The sequence below is a fragment of the Phyllostomus discolor genome, chromosome 13 (genome assembly GCF_004126475.2).
Source record: "Phyllostomus discolor isolate MPI-MPIP mPhyDis1 chromosome 13, mPhyDis1.pri.v3, whole genome shotgun sequence".
Taxonomy (NCBI): domain Eukaryota; kingdom Metazoa; phylum Chordata; class Mammalia; order Chiroptera; family Phyllostomidae; genus Phyllostomus; species Phyllostomus discolor.
In genome coordinates, this window is record NC_040915.2 from 52,019,413 (window position 1) to 52,039,781 (window position 20,369).

The 20,369-nt window shown below is 43.1% G+C and overlaps 1 protein-coding gene across 17 annotated transcripts in view; it reads left to right on the top strand.

The window, feature by feature from the left end:
* Positions 1 to 20,369, top strand: part of GIT2 (GIT ArfGAP 2) — a 45,704-nt gene that overhangs the window by 12,040 nt on the left and 13,295 nt on the right. For 2 of the 17 annotated variants that reach the window (XR_004900495.1, XM_036014320.1), the window contains exons 8-17: positions 1,238 to 1,283; positions 1,422 to 1,427; positions 2,356 to 2,407; positions 5,645 to 5,717; positions 5,968 to 6,065; positions 7,125 to 7,236; positions 10,928 to 11,070; positions 13,054 to 13,203; positions 16,851 to 17,099; positions 18,961 to 19,050. Coding sequence is in view for 16 of the 17 variants with exons in the window: in XM_036014320.1 (XP_035870213.1) it covers positions 1,238 to 1,283; positions 1,422 to 1,427; positions 2,356 to 2,407; positions 5,645 to 5,717; positions 5,968 to 6,065; positions 7,125 to 7,236; positions 10,928 to 11,070; positions 13,054 to 13,203; positions 16,851 to 17,099; positions 18,961 to 19,050 (1,019 nt within the window). In the remaining variant the exon portion in view is untranslated. Of the gene's footprint in view, positions 1 to 1,237; positions 1,284 to 1,421; positions 1,428 to 2,355; positions 2,408 to 5,644; positions 5,718 to 5,967; positions 6,066 to 7,124; positions 7,237 to 10,927; positions 11,071 to 13,053; positions 13,204 to 15,517; positions 16,381 to 16,850; positions 17,100 to 18,960; positions 19,051 to 20,369 lie in introns of those variants that run through there. The other 15 variants (XM_036014324.1, XM_036014322.1, XM_036014325.1 and 12 more) reach the window with 15 other exon arrangements.

A 20,369-nucleotide genomic window follows, 5' to 3' on the forward strand; every position in this document is an offset into this window, starting at 1 on the left:
AGGCAGCCAATCAATTTATTTCTCACACATCGAAAGAGAGGGAGACCTCTTTCTCCCTCTCTTCCCTGCTCAGGGAGAAAAATTTTTAAATTTATTAAAATTTTAAAAACCTTTAAAAATGAGATATAGAAGAACATTTAAATATGGATTTCTCATCAGAAACCATGGATATGAAAAGGAAATCAATATTTTTGAAGTGCTGGAAAAAAAGAATTGTCAACCCAGAACTCCATTTTAACTGAAAATAACCTTCAGGAATGAAGGCAAAATAAAGACATTTTAAGATGACGGAAAATAAGAGACTTAGTTGCTCTAACAGATGCTAAAGCCAGTTCTTTGGGTAGAAGGGGAAATGATATCGGAAGGAACCTTGGAACTTCAGGAACGAAAGAAGAGTAACAGAAATGATAAGTACTTGGATGAAAATAACAGACTGTTTTCCTCTTAGCTTTTTTTAAAGATTTTATTTACTTTTAGAGAAGGGAAGGGAGGGTGAAAGAGAGGGAGAGATACATTGATGACAAGAGAGAAACATCAATTGGCTGCCCCTGGTACACACCCCCAACTGGGGACTGAATCTGTAACCTAGACGTGTGCCCTGACCAGGAATCGAACCAGCGACCCTTCACTTTGCTGAATGACATCCAACTAACTGAGCCACAGCAAAACCTGTATGTGAATGCTTATAGTGGCTTTATTCACTGGCACGAGGTCAGTGTTTTCCAGAAGCTGGATTAGGATGGAGTCAGCTAGCATTGTAGGAAACAGAGCCCCTGCCTGGGTCTGCCAAGACCACCTTCCCCGGCCCTGAGTGTTTTATACTAATTGGTTGATTTCAAGGTGAGCCACTAAAGCTTAAGGAAGATCCACCCCTGCCACATGGAGAGCTAATGGAAACCTGCTCTGAGCTAATTCAGCTCCCCAGGTGTTCTTTCCGTGGCTGAAGGTCACCCGTTATACTGGGGATGCACCGAGCATAAGGATTAGGGTGACCATGGGCTTTCTGCTTCATGATGTCCAGACTTTTGTACCAGAAGGAAACGGGTATACGGTCCTTGCTACTGGCCAGTTCTTTGGGAGTTTATAGCCAATCTGGCAACTTCTGTTCCCGCACATAATTCATAATGATAGGAAGTTACTAATTGCAAAACATAAATTGGGAAAATAATGGTGATGTTCCTTTACAGATCTTAACAGTTTTTATGTGAACAAAATTTTGGCTTGGTTTCTGTTTCAGATCACAAAAATGGACAGCACTTTATAATACCTCAAATGGCAGACAGGTAAGGTCATTGAAATACCAGTCAGTTTTATCTGTCACTAGTATTTCCTTGGTTGTATAGTATTTACGTGTGTAATATTGTGTGTTTAACAAAGCCCATACATTTTTCTCTTTTATGGCTATACAATTTGGAAATAAGACGGCTGTAAGTAAACCACCATATAAAACTTAAGTTTGCAAGAGCACCAGTAACACATTTACTAATAAGAAAATGGAGTCAGTGATAATGTCAGTTTAGCCGGTCGTGACAGTATATCTTATCTATAGATTATAGTCAAAGAATATTTCTTTATCACAGAAGACCATATCTTTGTCTGTAAGAGGGATTGGCAAGTTTTTTTGTTGTGGAAGGCTAGATAGTAAATATTGTAGGCTTTGTGGGCTAGACAGCCCCTGCCTCAACCACTCAGCTCCACCATTGTAGATGAAGGGGTCCTTGGACCCCACGTAAATGAAGCGCATGCCTGGCCCAGTAAAATGTTGTTTTTGGGTACTGAAATTTGAATTCATATATAACTTTCACAAGTGATGAAATATTCTTCCTTTGGTTTTTAACCAACATTTAAAAATGTAAACACTATTCTTAGCCCCTGGGCTAAACAAAATGTGGGCTATAATCTGCCGACCCCTGATCTGTCAGGTCAGCTGAGTTGAAGGCTGCAGGAACGAACCCTTAATTTATCTTTGCACAAATACTGTCAAGAGTTCATGAAAAGATTAATTGCTATTCCAGATGTAATCTTACCATTCTGGTTCTTCACATTCTGCCATTTTTGTATTCTATCATGCTTTTGTTGATACTTTAAAAATTATGGCTTTTCACATTAGCTCTTGCCTCTTAGTTAGCAGGTGATGATTTTTCTTTTAACCATGCTACACGATTATGTCTAGAAGGAGTTATTTTCACCAAGTTGTTCAGAGCTTCCTCATAGAGTCTATTGGGCTGTCGATTTTTGCTCTGATCATGTCATGAACTTTAATTAATATCTTGATCCCTTGGCTGTCTTTATCTTCTACAGAGCACATGCAAATGATTTTATTTATGTCCTTATTAGCTTTGTACATTTTCTTAGCAGCCTGGATTTGTCTGAACTGGCAAAAGCTGCTAAGAAGAAACTTCAATCTGTGAGTATCTATTTCCTAGTGAACTCCAGTGCGGGAACTGTACCCTGTGAATACCTGTTTTTGTCTCGTTACCTGTTGTATCAGATGGTTGTTTCACACTCTCAGTTGTTAAATCAGAAGCAGACGATTGAGTGTGAAGACTAGAAGTACTGTTAAGTTCAGTGTATCCAGTTTATTGGATCTGCTTCAAATAATGCCAGTTTTCTCATTTTAAATGTGAAGACTGTTCCTTTGACATTAGGAAGTTGTTTCTCCTTGTAAGAGCTCCTTGTTTCTCTCAATGTAAATGAGTAAGTGGGACACAGTTCTTGGGATTACTTCCTGTAGTCTTATAGGCTGCTAGAGACTGATAAAAGCAGGTGCTGGAACCGTGAGTACCATTTTAACACTCTTGTATCCCATGCCAATCATCAGAGCTGTATAAATTCATGCTTTCAGAAGCAGGTGGTCCTGCCCCGGGTGCGTGCTCAGAGTTTGCTCAGTTCTGCAGGTCAAACCTCACTTTAATATGAGATTTCTTTCCAGCCTGCCCACCTCAGGCTTAGTCAGGAATCTCCCTCTCTGGGAACGATTTCTCTTTGTTTAGTCCCACAGATGAAGCTTCACCATGGTACTGCTTCCTCAGCTGTTTTAACCACCAGGTCACACTCCCCAGCTGTTCTCATTGCTCTCTGGACCCCAACCCAGAGTCTTCCTTTTGTAACTGTGAGGGCATTACCCAACTCCCACCTCTCAGCTCCTGCCCTGCCTCCCATCTGGTTCCCGTGTGCGTGTGTGTGTGTTCCAGTATGTCATCGTGGGTTAGCACTCTCAGGCCATTAGCTGCCACCTGCAAGTCCTCTTTCAGGAACCCTCTTTTCCTCTCTTTCTGTAGCATTCTCCCTTCCCAGCTCCCATCCCTTTCACTGTTCCAGCAGCTGAAATCTGACCACCCTCACAATGTAAGTAGTTGTTTTCCCAAAGCCCCACTGAAACCGCAACTCCCATAGTTTTTTACTTCCTCTTCATTCCCCTTTTCGCAGAAGGCCCTTTACTAGAATGCCATACAATATTAAGCACTATATTACATAAAATGAATATATCATTACTAGTATTCAACTGTAATATGAAATAAATGTATTTTATGAAATTTGTTTGGTGTCTCTGTGTTTCATATCTACGGTTTTGTGTGGCTGTGTTGTATCGCCTTTCTTAAGTCGTGGCGGTCATGGAGTTAAGATGATAAGCTTTGGAGTCAGCCCTAAATGTTCTGTGATTTTCTTTTACTTGTAGTATGTAAGCCTGCTTTTATTTTAAATAATTCCAGCATCATAGAGAAAACCCAAGTTCCTTTTGACTCTCTTGCATTTGCTAGGCCAAAAGCTGCACTAAGGCAGAGGTTTCACCCGTGCTGGCTGTAGCGTGTGGCAGGCACCAGGTGAACGCCTGGAGCCGAGCTGCATGCAGCTCTCGAGAACTCGGGCTCTGGGTCAGACCGGTCAGGTGCAGGTGCAGGTCTGACAGGCTCCTTAGCGTCTCTCTGCCTTGGCTTCCTCTCCTAGAAAGGGAGATGACGGTGCAGCAGGGGTGGCCACTCAGAGCCTCACAGGGAGGGTGAGCTGCTGCTGTTGTTGACCACACCCTTGGTCTGCTTCTTACGGGTGAGAAGGAGGATACCTCACGGCATATTATAAGTGCCAATTCAGTGTTTATCCCACAGTGTCTCCCTTACTCCTTCCATCTCTACCTACCTGCTTCCTCCCTCCCTCCCTTCTGAAAAGCCAGGAGAAATGCAATAATACTAATGTATTCCTTGAATTAGTAAATGTTAACATTGTGACAGATTTAAACTTGGATCTCAGACCTGTGGTCACTTATTGGCTCTATGACTTTAGATAAGTTACTAACTTCTGTGTCTCAATGTCCTCATCTGCAAAGTGGAATGATAGCAGTTCCTGTTTCATGGAGGCGTTGTGAGTGTTGCATGGATGTCGGCCCCCAGATGTAAGCCCTCACTCAGCACTGCTGTTGCAGTTATCATTGGCTATAAGCCAGCATCGGCTTATAGCTCCTAAGAGGAAAGAGACTAGATATTTAAGGTGCAAATTCAAGTTTCCAAGCCTCATCACCTTATCTAGAACTTACTTTGTTAGAAGTGTGATGTAACCACACTAGAGAAAATTTGGAAAATAGAGATGGGAAATCACCCTATCCACCATACTCTTAATGGATTCAGGCTCAGTATTTCAGTATATTTCTTCCAATTCTTGTTTCAGATACATATTTTTTTCACTGAAGCTCAATCATAGTTATAGAATTTTACACCTGCTTTTTTTCACCTAACACTGTACTGTACCCATTTTGATGAGTTCCCGTGAGGTCTGCATAGCCAGCATTTAAAACTGCTGTATGAGACCCTGTGTGGTCAGTGTGTGATTGGATATGTGCGGAGCCCCACCTCCATGCCAGGTGCTGCCTGTGGATGTGTGGGACGCAGGAGAGACGTTCCGTCTGCTCTCACAGAATGGGAAGCAGTCAACTAAAAAGTAACAGCCATCACGCGTCAGGGTGCATTTCATGAGGAGGAATGCCCAGAGAGAGCCAAAGACACTCTGGCAGGGGCTTAGCCTCGTCTGGGTTGGGAAGACCCTGGCTGTCCAGGTTGCTGCCAGGCAGGCACCTAGTCTGTGTGGGGAGCCTTCTGCTGGCTGGCCCTGCATAGCGTGCTGATCAGACAGGCTGCTCTCTGTTGGGGATGTTCAGCCCTGGGGAGCGGCGGACTGCTACTGAGGACGTGAGCAAAGAGCTTTAACCAAGGTCTGGTGATATTTCTGTGTAGCGGCATATCCTGTCCTCTCAAAATGCCATGGTTTGGCACCTTTATCCTGCCAAGGGTTTATGACCTGTTATATCTGGGGACACTGGCAAACATTCTCAAGAGCAAAAGAGGAGACCTAAAGGGTGGTATCACCCACAGAGTGGAGTACTGGAGCCTGCGTTGGAGATACGTGCTCCCTTCCAGCGCAGCTCTGTCTGCGAACCACGGAGGAGTGAGGCTGCTGTAGGCAGCAGGTAGTTCTAAAGGGTCTGCACTAATCCGTAAATGTTACTGTCTGTGTTCCAGTGGGTGTTTACTAAGCACTGGCTTTGGGTGAAAAGATTGGAGATAAAAGGGTGAATAAGGCACAGTCCCCCACTCATTCTGCTGGTGTTAATTTTTGTCCTTGTGTTCCTGGTATTTCTTTTTTTTACTTTCAGCTAAATAATCATTTGTTCGAAGAACTTGCCATGGATGTGTACGATGAAGTTGACAGGCGAGAGACTGACGCAGGTGACTTCACGTGTGGCTTTGTCTAATGAGCTTGTTGTAAGTGGGCAGTGACAAGCTGCCAGCTTGAGTGTTTTACTTGCCCAGTTCCTACTGTCCTGATAACACGTGTGTGAACATTTACGTTTGTGGATGTCAGCTTAGGAGTGTGCTTCCTTGAGTCTCCCTGGGAAGGTGGGAGCCATGGCTCTCAGAGGGGCAGCGGCGTACCCATGGTGATGAGATTCTATCTCTGGCTCTTTCCTCTGGCTAGTCTGGCTTGCTACGCAAAACCACAGCACCCTGGTGACCGAGACAACTGTCGTCCCCTTCCTTCCGGTCAATCCCGAGTACTCTTCCACACGGAACCAGGCAAGTGGCTAAGTGTGAAAAGTAACCAGTTGTGATATTTTGAGAATAGCTGATGTCTTGGTATTTTCTTTTTCCAGGACAGGTGTTTTGAATTTTTTGGTTGTGTCAAATGTTGATAGCCTTTATAGGCACACAAAATTCACAAACTGATAAGAAAAATAGTAGATATGAATAGATGTCTGGGCAAGAACATAAAACAATTCGTAGAGGAAATATAAATGGCCTTCAAATATGAAGAAATGTTTGACCTCAATAATTGAGGAAAGCAGCCTGAAGGCATTGATGAGAGTTTCGTCAGTCAGACTAGTAAAGTGTGTGATAAGGAGCACTCCTGACTGGAAGGAGCTGGCAGGATGGACCTTCTCATGCTGCCGACGAGAGTTCAGGTTGTTGCAGACCTCAGAGAAGCAATTTGTTAACCCGTTGACCTGCTGCAGACTTTAGAAAAGCAGTTTGTTAACCTCAAAATGAAGTACCCATCCCTTCACAGGGGGATTCCTTATTTGGGAATATGTTATAAAATAAAAATATAAAGATTCATGAACAGCAATTTTCATTGAAGCACTGTATGTAATAATAAAGCATTAAAAACAGCCTCAGCACCCGTCAAGAGGAGACAAGCCGATTAAATTAGGATGGCATTTTTATTGATTAATGGCTCTAGGTAATGATGGAGGCCCAGCATTATTCTAGATTATTATTTGTTTAACTTGAAATTTAAAAACTTTCCCTCCGAATTAAGTTTTTCATTACTAGGTCTATTTCCAAACTGACTTGATATTAGGAAAAAAGCTTTAAGTATAACCACTTTGTTTTTGTTCCCCAAAATACATGTGCATTGTGAGAACTTAAATGTTATATAGTTCTCTTATGTAAATGGTTTTAAACCAATTGCAAGGAAATGCTCATGTTCCGGTCAGTTGATGCCGTGATTGGTGATACCTTGATTGAGCTGGAAGGTCTTTGCTTAAGTCTAACAGCAGTCCCACCGCTTGTATGTGAATATTTGTTATCTAGTTTTGCATTTGGGAGTATTTCCAATTATTTTCTCACCCCCAGGGCAGACAGAAATTAGCTCGGTTTAACGCCCATGAGTTTGCCACACTGGTTATTGACATTCTCAGTGATGCCAAGAGGAGACAGCAAGGCAGTCCTCTCTCTAGTTCAAAAGGTAACTGTTTCAAGCCTCTAAATGTTTGCTTCTTTGACCTTCTAAATTTCTCATGTTAGATTTAAAGTTATAAAGTAATTAGAGCAGTCATCAATAGGATAGCTTAGTGAAAGCCTTTAAGTTTTATTGGTACTACATTGTGACAAACAGCTTACCCCTGGAAGCCCTGGTGAATTGTCAGTATTTCAGCATTATTAACTGCTCTTCAAATACATACATGGTTTCTTTCCCCTTGAGTCACCTATCTTTATTCCTATAAAATTGCATCCTGAAGTTAACCCTAAAGTCGGACTTAGACCTTGTTAAAGTACTTAATAAGCCCTCTTTTCTTCCTAATCTTTTAAAACATGTTTATTGGAAATAAATAAGCTCTGTTCGCAGCTCTTTCTGCTCCATTTTCCTAAAAGCTGCCACTGTTGTCCCTCTACATGCTGTTCCTGTGTTTTCATAATAGTTGTTTTGGAGGGATGACAATTTTCCCCTCCCCCCATTCCCCGCAAAACTCCACATTCCATCCCATACCAACATGGATGACCAAATTCTGATGAAAAGTGATGAAGATCAGGAGTTTTCACCCCAAAGTAGTAGGGACAGCTCAGTGTGGAAAAGTGGATGTGGAGGAAAATGCCCCCGGTGCTAAAGAAGGGCACTGTTAGCTTCCTGGCTTGGCTGCTTCAGCAGAGTCTGCTCGCACTTCTGTTTGAGAGGAGTGTCACTGCGTTTTGTTGGAGAGGACCGTCCCTCCAGCAGCAGCAGCAGCAGCAGTCCCCGCCCGTCACTGCGCTCCCAGGGCTCCTCAGCTGCAAAAATGAGCCCCCTGGATTGCAACTACAGTTCACCTGCTATTGCTTAGCTGCACAGCTGATTTGTAGATATTTCAAATTTGCTGCTGTGAATTTTAGATGTCTGCAGTGAGAATTACTGTGGTTTAAAATTGTAAAGAGAGCACCTAGTGCCTACTTCTGAGGTGCCCTCTTCAGTCTGGCTCAGCAGCTCAGGGTCCTGTCTCCATGCTTAGGAACACGCTTCCTTCGGCCCCAGAACTGGATCCTCACTTTTTCTAATTACAAAAATAACACCTCTCTGGCCAAGTAGTTCAGTTGGTTAGAGCGTTGTCCCCATATGCCAAGGTTATGGGTTCGATTCTTGATCAGGACATGTATAAGTATCAACCAGTAAATGCATAAATAAGTGGAACAACAAATCAATGTCTGTTTCTCTCTCCCCCCACCCTCTCTCTCTCTTCCTCTCCCTCTTAAAATCAATACATAAAATTTAAATAAAAATAATACGTTTTATTGTAAAACATTTAAACAGAAGAAATAACATGATAAAAGTTAAGTTTTCAGTCAACAACACATTCCCCAGCGGCAGTAAATACTTATTAACTGACAATTTGTTCTTGATTTTACTGGTTCAGCCAGGAGTAAACAAGTTCTAAGAAAGCTTATTACACTTTGGTGAAGGGGCAATGATAGGAGTCCTTTCATCATAAGTTTAGAGTATCAAAATGTACGTACTGTTTTGATTTGATGGTTTCACCCTTCTAAGTGTTAACTGAGGGGAAATAATCAGATGTTATATATATATGTATTTCTATAACACTGAAAACATCAGAAACAATAATAGAGAAACATTTAGTCACATATTTTAATAGTGCACACACTTTCTTTTTCAGAGAATATGTAATGACAGAATAATAATTTGTAAAGCAAAGGTTCAGTATAATCCCAATTTTGTAAGGAAGAAATTTATATACATACATGTATACAAGTGGCTACACCAGATGTAAATACAAACATATGATCAGCCCTCTTTATTCACAGGTTCTGTGTTTGCAAGTCCGCCAGCTCACTGACATGCATTTGTAACCTTAAGTCAGCGCCCACAGCGCTTCCCTGGTAATTTGCAGACATGTGCAGCGTGTCCAGAAACTTGAGTCAAACTTGAGTCACCGAAAACTCACGTTCCCAGCCCAGATCGAATAAGGCCACACTTTGCCTTTTGTCTCAGCCTTCATATTGTAAACAAGTGTCCTTTTCAAGGCCCATTTAGTGTTATATTTTTTCACATTTTTGTTCTTTTTGTTGGTGATTTCACTATTTAAAACGGCCCCCAAGTGTAGTGCTGAAGTGCTGTCTAGGATGCATAAGCACAAGAAGACTGTGACAGGCCTTACAGAGAAAATGGGTGTGTTAGATAAGTTTCATTTAGGCCTGAGTTCTGGTGCTGCTGTTTGGGAGTTCAGTGCTAGGGAATCAATCGTATATATTAAAGATGTCTTGGCCTGGCAGGTGTGGCTCCGTGGATTGCATACCCACGTGCAAACCAAAGGGTCACCGGTTAGATTCCCAGTCAGGGCATACGTGTGGGTTGCAGGCCAGGTCCCTAGTAGGTGGCGTGTGAGAGGCAACCATATATTGATGTTTCTCTCCTTCTTTCTCCCTTCCTCTCTCAAAATAAGTAAATAAAATCTCATAAAATAAAGGTATCTTTAAACACAACACACATAAAACAGGGTTATGCCAGAGACTTGCAGAAACCTAACCCTGTGTTTCCACTCATGGCAGGTGTTCACTATTTGATAGTTCAGCCTTCACAGCAACTTTATAAATCGTAACTACTGCAAATAACGACCGTATGTGTGTGCTTAGGGCACAGAGCAGCTGTGTCAGTGGCTGTAAGTGACTCATTAGTTTCAAAGTTTCTGTGTTTAATCTTTATTCTTTAATCGGGTGATATGTATACTTTAAATATAAATTTTAAAAATTAATTCCTTTTACATAACCATAATTTATCACCCAGATATTGTCCATCAAAATATCCAGAAATGACATTGGAAGTTAGAGGTTAGCTTGTGTTGTGTGAGAGAAATTGGAGAGGCTTGGATAATTTGTGAACTTTTTAATTCAAAATGCATTAGAGCCTATAAAATCATCCCTGCTCCCCTGTAGACTGTGTTTGTGTGTGTCTGCTGGGTCGTTCTTTTTTTCTTTCTCTCACTGGCATCTGGCTGAGTGAACATCAGTATGCCTGTTCTTTGAGCACCTAGCTTCTGGACTCCACTTTAACAGTTTCCTTTTGATCATTTTTTTAAAGATTTTATTTACAGAGAAAGGGGAAGGGAAGGAGAAGGAGGGAGAGGCACACTGATGTGTGAGAGAAACATCAATAGGTTGCCTCTTGCACACCCCCAACCAGGACCTGGTCAGGAACTGAGCCGGTGACTTTCTTGGTTTGCAGGAGGTCGCCCACCCCACTAAGCCACACCAGTCAGGGCCCTTTTCGTCTTGTCTGGATATTGTCTTATTAATCACAGTTCAGCATGCATTAGTACATCTTTATCTCCGTGACGTAGAGCTATGCACTATCTCACTGAATGATTAGAAACTTGGGAACTTGCTTCCTTCATGTGAGCAGCTCCTTCATAAACCACCTAATTATTTGCCCACATTTGGCGAGAAACTCAGTGATGCTTAAATCTCTCAGTGCAGTTTATAGTAGGCTCGAGGCTGTATGTCTGGTTTGGACCTTGCTCGGTTATCTCTATATTGGTGTTAATATAATACTGCTGTTTCTGTCCTTTTCTTTCAGCCTTTTAAATGACTAAATCCAAAAATCCTCTCAGTAGTTTTTTTGGGGAAAAAGTTTATTTCAAGCCTGAAGTAAAGTTATTTGCTTCTATTGATAGACAATGTGGAGCTCATACTAAAAACAATCAATAACCAGCACAGTATTGAGAGTCAAGACAATGACCAGCCGGACTATGACAGCGTGGCATCCGATGAAGACCCGGATCTGGAAGCCACTGCAAGCAAGGCACACAGGCAGAAGGTGAGGTGGCACACAGAAAGGGAGACCGTGTCTCTTGCAGAAATGTTTTCTCCTGCGGAACCGCCTGCCTGGTAATCACTTGAGGGCTGGCCCTGTGAAAGCGCTGCGGAGTTAGGTTCGGGTTACTAGCGAGACTGGGCCAGGCAAAGGTCAAGCGAGGCAAATAGTTTTAAAAGAGGGGTCCTTGGTCCCTGAGTCAGTTGCTGAATCACATAGCCCTGCTGCAGTTGTGACTTTATAAAACTTGTGAGGAGGGACTGGTGTGTTTCATTTTTCAACAAATGTTTACCAAGTGACTTCTCTGAATAACGTGCTCCTGAATGAGGTCTGATCTAGTTTCTTTCTTGGGAGGTCGTCACCGCCTAAGAGCAGAGATCGCTGCATTCAAAGGCACACAGTGGTACGTGTCATAAGCAGCATAAACGGGGGCGGGTGGGGAAAGGAGACACACTTGATGCTGAAAAGCAGTATCAGGGGAGTCTTTGTAAATGGGATGGCTCTTAACGCGTCTTAGAGGATGCATGGGTGTAGGCACGTGGAGAGGCAGGGAAGGGTGGTCTAGGAGGAGAGAGTGAACAGGGGTGTCTGAGGGGAAATGGTGATGTGTAGAGGCAGCCCGAGAGGAGTGGGACTGAAAGCTGCAGCAGAGGGTGGGGGTCACACCACGGAGGAACATTGCACCAGACTGAAGAGCAGGGGCCTTGGCGGGCAGTGAGGAGCCCAGGAAGCTTTTAGGCAGGACAGGAGACAATGGCTAGCCATTTGGGATCCTCTATTTTGGGAGGAGTGTTGTGGAGGGTCAGAGAGTAGAGGAAAGGAACCCAATTAGGGTGTTCCTGAAGAGCTGGCCGGGCCACTTCAGGGCTGGGAGGGTCCAGATGGGAGAGAGATCACTGTGGTAGATTGTGAGCCCATAGAATGGGCCGCAGGGGTCTGGCTGGTCCACCCTCTGCTGAATCCCCAGGACCTTGGCCCAGACCTGCCCCACAGAGGGGCTCAGCAAACATTTGAGAATGGATAAACAGGAAGATAGAAAAGATAGGCCCTGGCAATTAGTTGGATGTTTGAAGAAAGGGGGCAGACTTAGAAAAGATATGTTGGGAATTTCCAGCTCACAGGACAGTGAGAATGGTGGTGCCATTGGCAGATGCAGGAAATGTGGAGAGGACAGCAACGGTCACTTGTCTGAAACAACCCTGCCCAGTTTTTCCAGCAGTACCAGGTTCACTCAGTGGAAGCAAAAGTGATGACAGGGTCCTCTGTGGACTGACGGCCTCCCACGCCTCTCTGCCCTGCACACGCGCTCCCTAGCTGAGCTCTGCCCGTGGCTGGAACCACCTTCCTCCAGACAGCCGTTTGACTAATGTCCTCGCCTCCTGTAGGCTGTTGCTCACATCTCACCTCCCTAAGGCTCACCCCAGACTGTCTAATTAAAACGCACCCACCATCAGCTCTCCTTTGGCTCCCCTGCCCCTTCCCCTTCTCCATTTTATTTACTTTCCACCGCACATACCACCTGTCATACTACATAGTTACTTATTTTTGTCTCCCTCACTGTTGGATATACATGTCATGGAAATGGGAATCGTCTATTTTATTTTCATATATATGCCAAACCCCTAGAACACTGCCTGATGCTCAATTAAAATTTGTTGGAATGAATGAATTAATGAAAGAAGGAATAAAAAAGAAAAGTGAATAAGTAAGGAAAGGCAGATAAGACAGGTGCACTTAGCAAGTCTTTGTCAGAGTAGATTTATAACCCCACTGGCTATTCTGTTAGAAAATACTGACTTCAAATTTTTTTCAAATATTATAGTAACTCCACCGTCATGTTTTATTTTTGCATTATCCTCAGAAGCCTTGATTTGGTTTGATTAATTTTGCAATCCAGCTGGCATGGTCAGAATTTGAAATTCTTTAGCTTTTAGTCTTGAATGTTATCTTCTCAGATTGTGAACATTTTCCCCAATTTATTTTTAGAGCCTAGATTCAGATTTATCAGATGGACCAGTCACTGTGCAGGAATTTATGGAGGTCAAAAACGCTCTAGTGGCTTCTGAGGCCAAGATACAACAGCTAATGAAGGTGAATAACAACTTGAGTGACGAGCTGAGAATTATGCAGAAAAAGGTAACATGTTAATAAATGCCAGGATGATTGACGCTTTAACCCCATAGAATAAGGAAGAATCCCAGGCACCATGCTTGTGGTCAGAGGGAAGAAAAACAGTTATTATAACAGACCTAAAAATCTTTGGGCCAAGCTGTCTTTTTGGAAGCAGTGTGTATTCGGATATTTCAGATTAAGTAGTTTTGATAAGAAATAAATCCAGAGTAAGCCTCCCAATAGAAGAAACATACAACCTATTAAGTACCTGTATCAGTCATAGTAACCCTTGCACTAGTCTGTGCTTGCTGGGAGCCTGGATGCCACTCCATGGATGCGAGTCTTCCTGTTGCTCATTGTACTGGAAAGACAGAGCAGATGAAAGCCCTGGACAGGTACATGTGTTTATCAGCATTCCACATCGTACCCCACCCCACGCCGTGCAAGGGGTGCTGTCCCTGTTCATCGTATTCTGAGTAGTTCACCCCCGCCCTGGCAGCCCTGTTCCACACCCCCACTTTCCCACTGGTACTTAACCACTAGTTTAGGGTGTCTTTAGAGTCCGGAGCAGGGCCTTCCCCAGAGCAGGCTCTCAGTGAATATAAGCATTTTATTTGCACTAGTGAGAGCTGTACACTAGTAAGAAACAACCCCATTTGCTCAGCATTTTCTCATTCATTGCCTTTTAAGAGAGTAAGAGATATATGGTTAATGGTAGCAAGTAATTTGCCTAAGGTGGGAATTATATATGTAATTTTTTATGAGGGTTCTAAGAAAGGGAAGTTTAAAAATTCTAAATTCTGCCCCAAACTTGTGGGTACTGATCCCATCATTCAGCTCTCTACGACATGAAAGTTGGTACACTTCCCTTAAACAGAAACAAAACAAAGTCATTTGAGGAGCAGTGCTTCAGAGTCAGTGTCAGGAACAGAGGACATGGCGCACCTCCTTGCGGCTGGGCCCTTGACAGCGATGCTCCCTGCGGGAAGCCCGCGGCACTAACCCGAGGCCTGGCAGGGAAGCGCCCTGCAGTGCCCCTGCCTGGGCTTGGTCTGGGAGCACTGAGTTCTAGATCGTTTCTGAGACCTATCGAGATAAATGACTCTACTGCCTACATCAGGAGGGGACAGGAGTGCCTGCGGATCAGGCAGATTTTAAACAAACACTCCGTCTGTGTTGCGCTGGCCCCGCCTAGGGCTGGTGTGCCGCTGAGAATGACACAGACCGAGAGCCATGCTATGCAGGGTTTGCACTTCCTTTGTCTTTTCTCAACTATCTTTTGTTTAATGAATTATAGTTTGACCCATTAATTGAACTAATAATTTTGTTGAGGTGCCTTTTTCTGAAACATGCTGACTTTGCCACTGTAAATTAACCTGCTAAGCATCATTTTTTTTTAATTCTCTGATGCTTCTGTTAGTACTTATAGAAATTGCCAGAGATAACCTACCTCTGAAAGCAAATGTCTTGAGCGTCTTTAAGAAATGCAGAGTGAAATTATTTGCTATTGCTCATGATTATTTTCTCAGTTCTTAGAAAAAGCTTTTGATTTCTGAAAATTGATTTCTGAAAATATTGAATTATCTGTAACTTTTCATTTCCTGTTACACTCCTCCCAAACAAAAAAAGTGTAGCCTGGTTCTTATTAAGATAAGCATCGTTCAGATTTATCCGAGGACATCTCTCTAAATACAGAATACTAAAATTCTTAAAAATTGAGACCAGGAACTTGTGCTCATCAAAAAACTTTCAAGCAAAATTCAGACTGGATGTTTCAGAGACACACAAAGATTTAAGATAAAGTTTCAGATTTCGAGGCCTGGTCTAAACAACTCTTAAGAGAAGGTTTTTACGTAGATATGTGACCAGACACCCCAGTCCTGGATTGACAGGCCCGTGTCAGTTACGCTCCTCGATCTTTGGACCTTGATCATTTCATTTGAGGGTGCAGGTTCCCCAGTACAGTCTGACTGGCACCGTAAGCCTGTCTGTGTCCTGGAATGTAGGAATTTTCAGTGGCTGCCTGTCACTTGGCAGCTGCTCCTTCTTTGGAAGGGGAGTTGCCGATAAAAGTTACACCTCGAAAGCCTGTGTGGTGCCGAAGCAATCCGTCATTCCTTAGTGGACCACTCTTCGGGAAAGCTGAGGGTGAGGGTGTTTCTCTGACAGAGGCTGTAAGTCAAGCTTTCACAAAAGCGTGGCACTCTTAATACAAAGTATGCGGAATATGTTTATTCAGTAAAGATGTATTGATTTTATTTCAAAGATAGGTAAAGTCTTTTTTATGTATAGTTGACAAAGTAGCGTGATTTGTATCTGATCTTTCACATTTCAACAGTTGCTTGGAAAAGATGCTAATTAATGAAGAGGAGCAGCCACTATTGGTGTCTTTTTCACAGATCGGTGCTTTATAAATAAAAATTGAAAGTAACTCCTAACACTGAATGGGTTTGCTATTGAAAAAGTAATGATCTTCTGGCGCATATAAGTTTGGTGCGGACCTAAGCCTTGGCCTTGGTGGGGAATTCGGTCAGATTTTACAATCTCTGTCAAAGACTAGACAGCTGAACTCACACCACACCCAGCTTATAAAATGTCACGGAAGATGAAGGAACCCCAGAGGGGAAGGACACTCTGCAAAATGGACTCAGTTAATTGCATTTAAAATGCCAGATGCCACAGAGTAACACGAATCCTTGCTGATCCCTAAACTAATTCATCAGACACCGTGAAGCAACCTGCATGTGAGGAATGGAAAGAGCACTCAGGGTCTCCAAGTGACAGCCTCTAACCAAAACGGGTGGTGCCAGGCAGATTAGAGTGTTTGTTTAAGGCTGACACCACCGTGGTTGCAGTTTTGGGTGGCAGAGCCAAAGGAGAGAGAGGCCACACACTCCGGCCGTGACTGGAAGCTGATCAATCACCAGAGGGAAGCGAGCCTGCTGCGTGGAGCACTCGGATGAAGATGTTAACATAGTTCAATAGGTCTTCAGTTTTCTTTGTGATACGTTCATATAGCAAACGTACCATCATCCAGTTCCCTCTATTTTTTAAAAAGTGCTACATTGTTTGGAATATCAAGAGTATTATGTAATAAAAACTTGTGATGATAATTTTTCTTGTTGGCGTTTTGGGAAGCAGTAGTTGATCTGATTTTTCATAAGCTGAACTTCACTGTCTTTCTTGCTTTGCACAGCAACTCCAGTAAATTTTGTGCTGCTTCCGTTGTGTCTGCCGGCATTTTTGGCATTTGCAAATTGCATAGGGCTCATCTGAAAAGCAAGTTACCTTAGCAATGCCTTAATGATCTCAAGCTCTTGCTAGAAACAGCTTTAGGATAATGCAGAGTTCAGCTTGCCTGCATACATTTCCCAGGCCCGCCATGACCAAACTTGAAGTGGTTAGACGTCTCATGTTTACAAAGACCAAACTGCAACTTTTCCACATTCAGAAATTAAGCTGTTTAATATGCCTCAGTGATGAAGTGAGTTGATTGCATTTCATTCATTCCAAAAGATAGAGTTCTCGTTTATAGTTGCCTTTTACTTTCAACTCAGCTAGTTGTTACTGTTCTTATTGTTTAAAGCTGGTAATTCTGTGTGTTTATTTGGTGTTTGCTCTTTCTGCTTGCTATTGGAAAACACAGTCCCACTGCCAAACATTTCTTTCAGCTTCAAACACTCCAGAGTGAAAACTCGAACCTCAGGAAACAGGCTACAACCAATATATATCAGGTGCAAACTGGTTCTGAGTACACAGACACTTCCAACCACTCGTCCTTAAAGCGACGTCCGTCTGCCCGGGGCAGTAGGCCCATGTCCATGTACGAGACGGGATCAGGTCAGAAACCGTATCTCCCAATGGGAGAAGTGAGCCACCCGGAGGAGAACAGGACGAGACTCCAGCCTTTCCCTGCACACGTAAGTAACACCACTGGCGCTTGCGCTACTCACTCTCTGTCCAGCCTCACTCCTGCATTGCCTCTTCTGAACCTGCACATGCCCACGTCTTGCTGTGCCAAATTGGCCTATGAGAGTTGTCGTTGTGTTTGCTGTATTAACGTCTCTACAGGTGATTATGGGAGTTCCGCAGGCACACAGGGCCATTAGCCAAAGTTTTCCAACAAGGCTGGGGTCTCTGGTTCTTGATCAGCTCTCTTCCCCATTTTCTTCCTAGTATCAATAATATCTTCCCCAGCCAGCCAGTATTGGAATTTTTTTTTAAGATTTTATTTATTTATTTTTAGAGAGAGAGGAAAGGTGGGAGAGAGGGAGAGAAACACCAATGTGTGGTTGCCTCTTGCACGCCCCCTGCTGGGGACCTGGCCCACCTGACCCCAGGCATGTGCCCTGACTGGGAATTGAACCAGTGACTCTGATTTGTGAGCTGGCACTCAATCCACTGAGCCACGCCAGCCAGGGCTGGACTTTTTTTTTATAACAAACTTGCTTCCTCACTTCCAAAAACAAAAACAAAAACAAATTGTAAAGGTTGCCAATATAAGTGCCATCGTCTTTGAGGTAGACAGGTATGTGCCACGTTATAAACTGGAGCCCTTAGAATTCAAGGTCCTTCTCTGCTGCTCCTAGTGGAGCAGGTGGCCTCTGTGGTCTGGACACGCGGGGTAGGGATAGAAGCCTCTGGGCCTCTGCAGCTTCTGCGTGTGTGGCCGGCGCGCCTGCTTAGCTTCTGCCTCCGCCTCCTCCCCTCCCTGCAGAAAGCAGGGCTTTGTGATTTCACAAGCATGAGGGGTAAAAACTGTACGTGGATTGTGCGAGTTTTGTATTCCAAAGATTGAAGATTGTGTTCTGTAACAGGAGACTAATACCTTATTTCACAATGGGATAAGTATTGTGAGGTTTTCAAACAATGTATTTCTTTCAGAGTGATTTATTTAAAAAATCTGTTTTGACAAAATGTTACATTTTGAACTGATGTTATGTTTTTGAGAGTAATAGTAATGTTTATCTTTTTAATATTACAGTTATTTTTCAGTCAGATTTTATAGGAGTTTCCAAAAGATTCTCAGAGTAAATCCAAAGTAAAGTATATATGTGAACTAATAAATTAAACCATAGTTTAATTTTGTCCAGCTTTAGTGTGGTAAAATTACAGTGTTGTTATATTGTAATTGGGAGTCCATTACTTCAACTTTTTAAGTTGTTTGGGCTGAACATTCTAAAACAACTCATCTGATACATTTGGTTTAGTGGGAATGTCATTGAACTAAGTTAAGAACCCTATTTTTGTATTACCAAAACAAAATTTAGGAAAAGCAACCTTAGTTTTCATAGAGTGCTTTTTTATTTTAGAAACATTTAGAATATAAGAATGTCATAATATTGCAAAATTAATTTTATGTCTGTTAAAAAATAGATTGTTAATATATACCAACTTTTAATCATTCATAGTTTCTCATTACATATTATCTGTCCTGATTAAAACCAAATATTTGTTTACAGTTATTTATTGTTTTTAAACTATCAGCAAATTTGACAAATTATGCTAGGTATTATCTTTGCCCTTATAGAAAAAATAGCTTTAGAAATTTGGAACAATTTCCGGGAAACGTTTCACTAAGGGATTAAACATCGCTGGTCATCTGTCATTGGCTAGTCTAGCAGGACAGCCAGCCGCCTGTAGAGAAATTTCAGCACCAGTCTCACACAGCGAGTAGCTTCTCAGGACTCTTTTACCGAGCAACCTGGGCTGAAGCCAGGGTAGGTGGTAGGGATTTTGTCGTTTGTATTTTCCCGAGTGTGTTTCTTTTTCCCCTTGCAGATTGGGAGGAGTGCGCTTGTGACCTCCTCTTCGTCTCTGCCTTCCTTCCCCTCCACACTGTCCTGGTCCAGGGACGAAAGCACCCGAAGGGTTAAGTACACTCTGAATGGTCTGCTCTCTGGAGGAGGGGCCGTGCTTTTGGGCGCTTTGTGTTTCTGGCCCTCCTGTCCCTCCAGCCCCTCCCGTCCCTAGCTAACTGCCCTTCTGCCCCGCATGAGGCAGCGCTTCCCTCTGGGTGTGTCACGAGCACAGCAGTGTGCATGGGCACGCACGCACGCACGTCTGTAGGAAGCAGCCTCCCTTTTGTCTAACTCCACATTACTCTGTTCCGTGCACTGTTTAACAAAATCCACAATCTACCCTGTAACATTTACTCTGGGTGTGCTGTCATGTTAAAGAGTCGGAAAATTAGCTGGCCGCTGGTTAAATATTGTACTAGGGCAAACTCAAATTTTTTCAGAGCTTCCGTTTTCAGATCAAAACTAGTATATTTGGACTAACTGAAACACTAAACCCTGCTTTATTTTTTTAACTTCAACATATTTCATGTCGGCACCCTGCTTGACAGACCAGGGTTTTGCTGCCCCTGCGTCTCACGTAAGCTTTGCTCACATAGCAGAACCGGAGGTGTTGGTGGCTGCTGGTGTGAAGCTATTCTCTTTATCAGTTGGTCGAGTCCCTCTTTCTGTTGTATAACTTATTCCCCCGCAACAGTCCATGATTTAGGCAAGCTCCTTTTAGGAGAGCCAGGCAGCAAGTGTTTATTAAGCACCTCCTCCATATCCAGCCTTTTGGTAAGTCAGCGAAAGGGACTGAGGTGGCATCCCTGCTCCCAAAGGCGCTATCACTTTAAAAAATACTTTCATGCATGAAGAGGACATGATGGCAAGCTGGGAGAGATGTGGAAAGAGCACAAGCTTTGAAGATCTGCAGTCAGATCCCTTACTCACTCTTGTTTTTTAGCAGAAGGGGAGTGTAACAAGGTGAGGAGAGGGAAGGAGGCTGTGGGTGTGGGGCCACCTTTGCAGACGAGGTGGGACGTGCAGTAGGCTTTTGTCCACTTCCTGCGTGTCAGTAGGACTGCCAGAGCCGTGTGGCCCATCGAGGCCCTTTGGGGGTTCTCTTCTGCAGTTTTGAAGTAGTCTGTTAAAAATAACTCTTGCTATGTGTTACACTTCAAGTCTTCTGAGAAGTTCTTCAATGGAACTGCATTTTTAAATTATGATATTTCAGTTAAGCTAAGGACAGTTAATAGAAATGAAACATTTCATTTGAAATTTTAATGAGTCAAGTAAACTTTGGTCCACTGAAATTTTTTTAAAAACCCAAGATTTATTTTGGTAGTTTTGGGAATCATGGCAAGGACTACTTGCTGAGATGGAGTTTTCTACAAAATGAACAAGTCATTT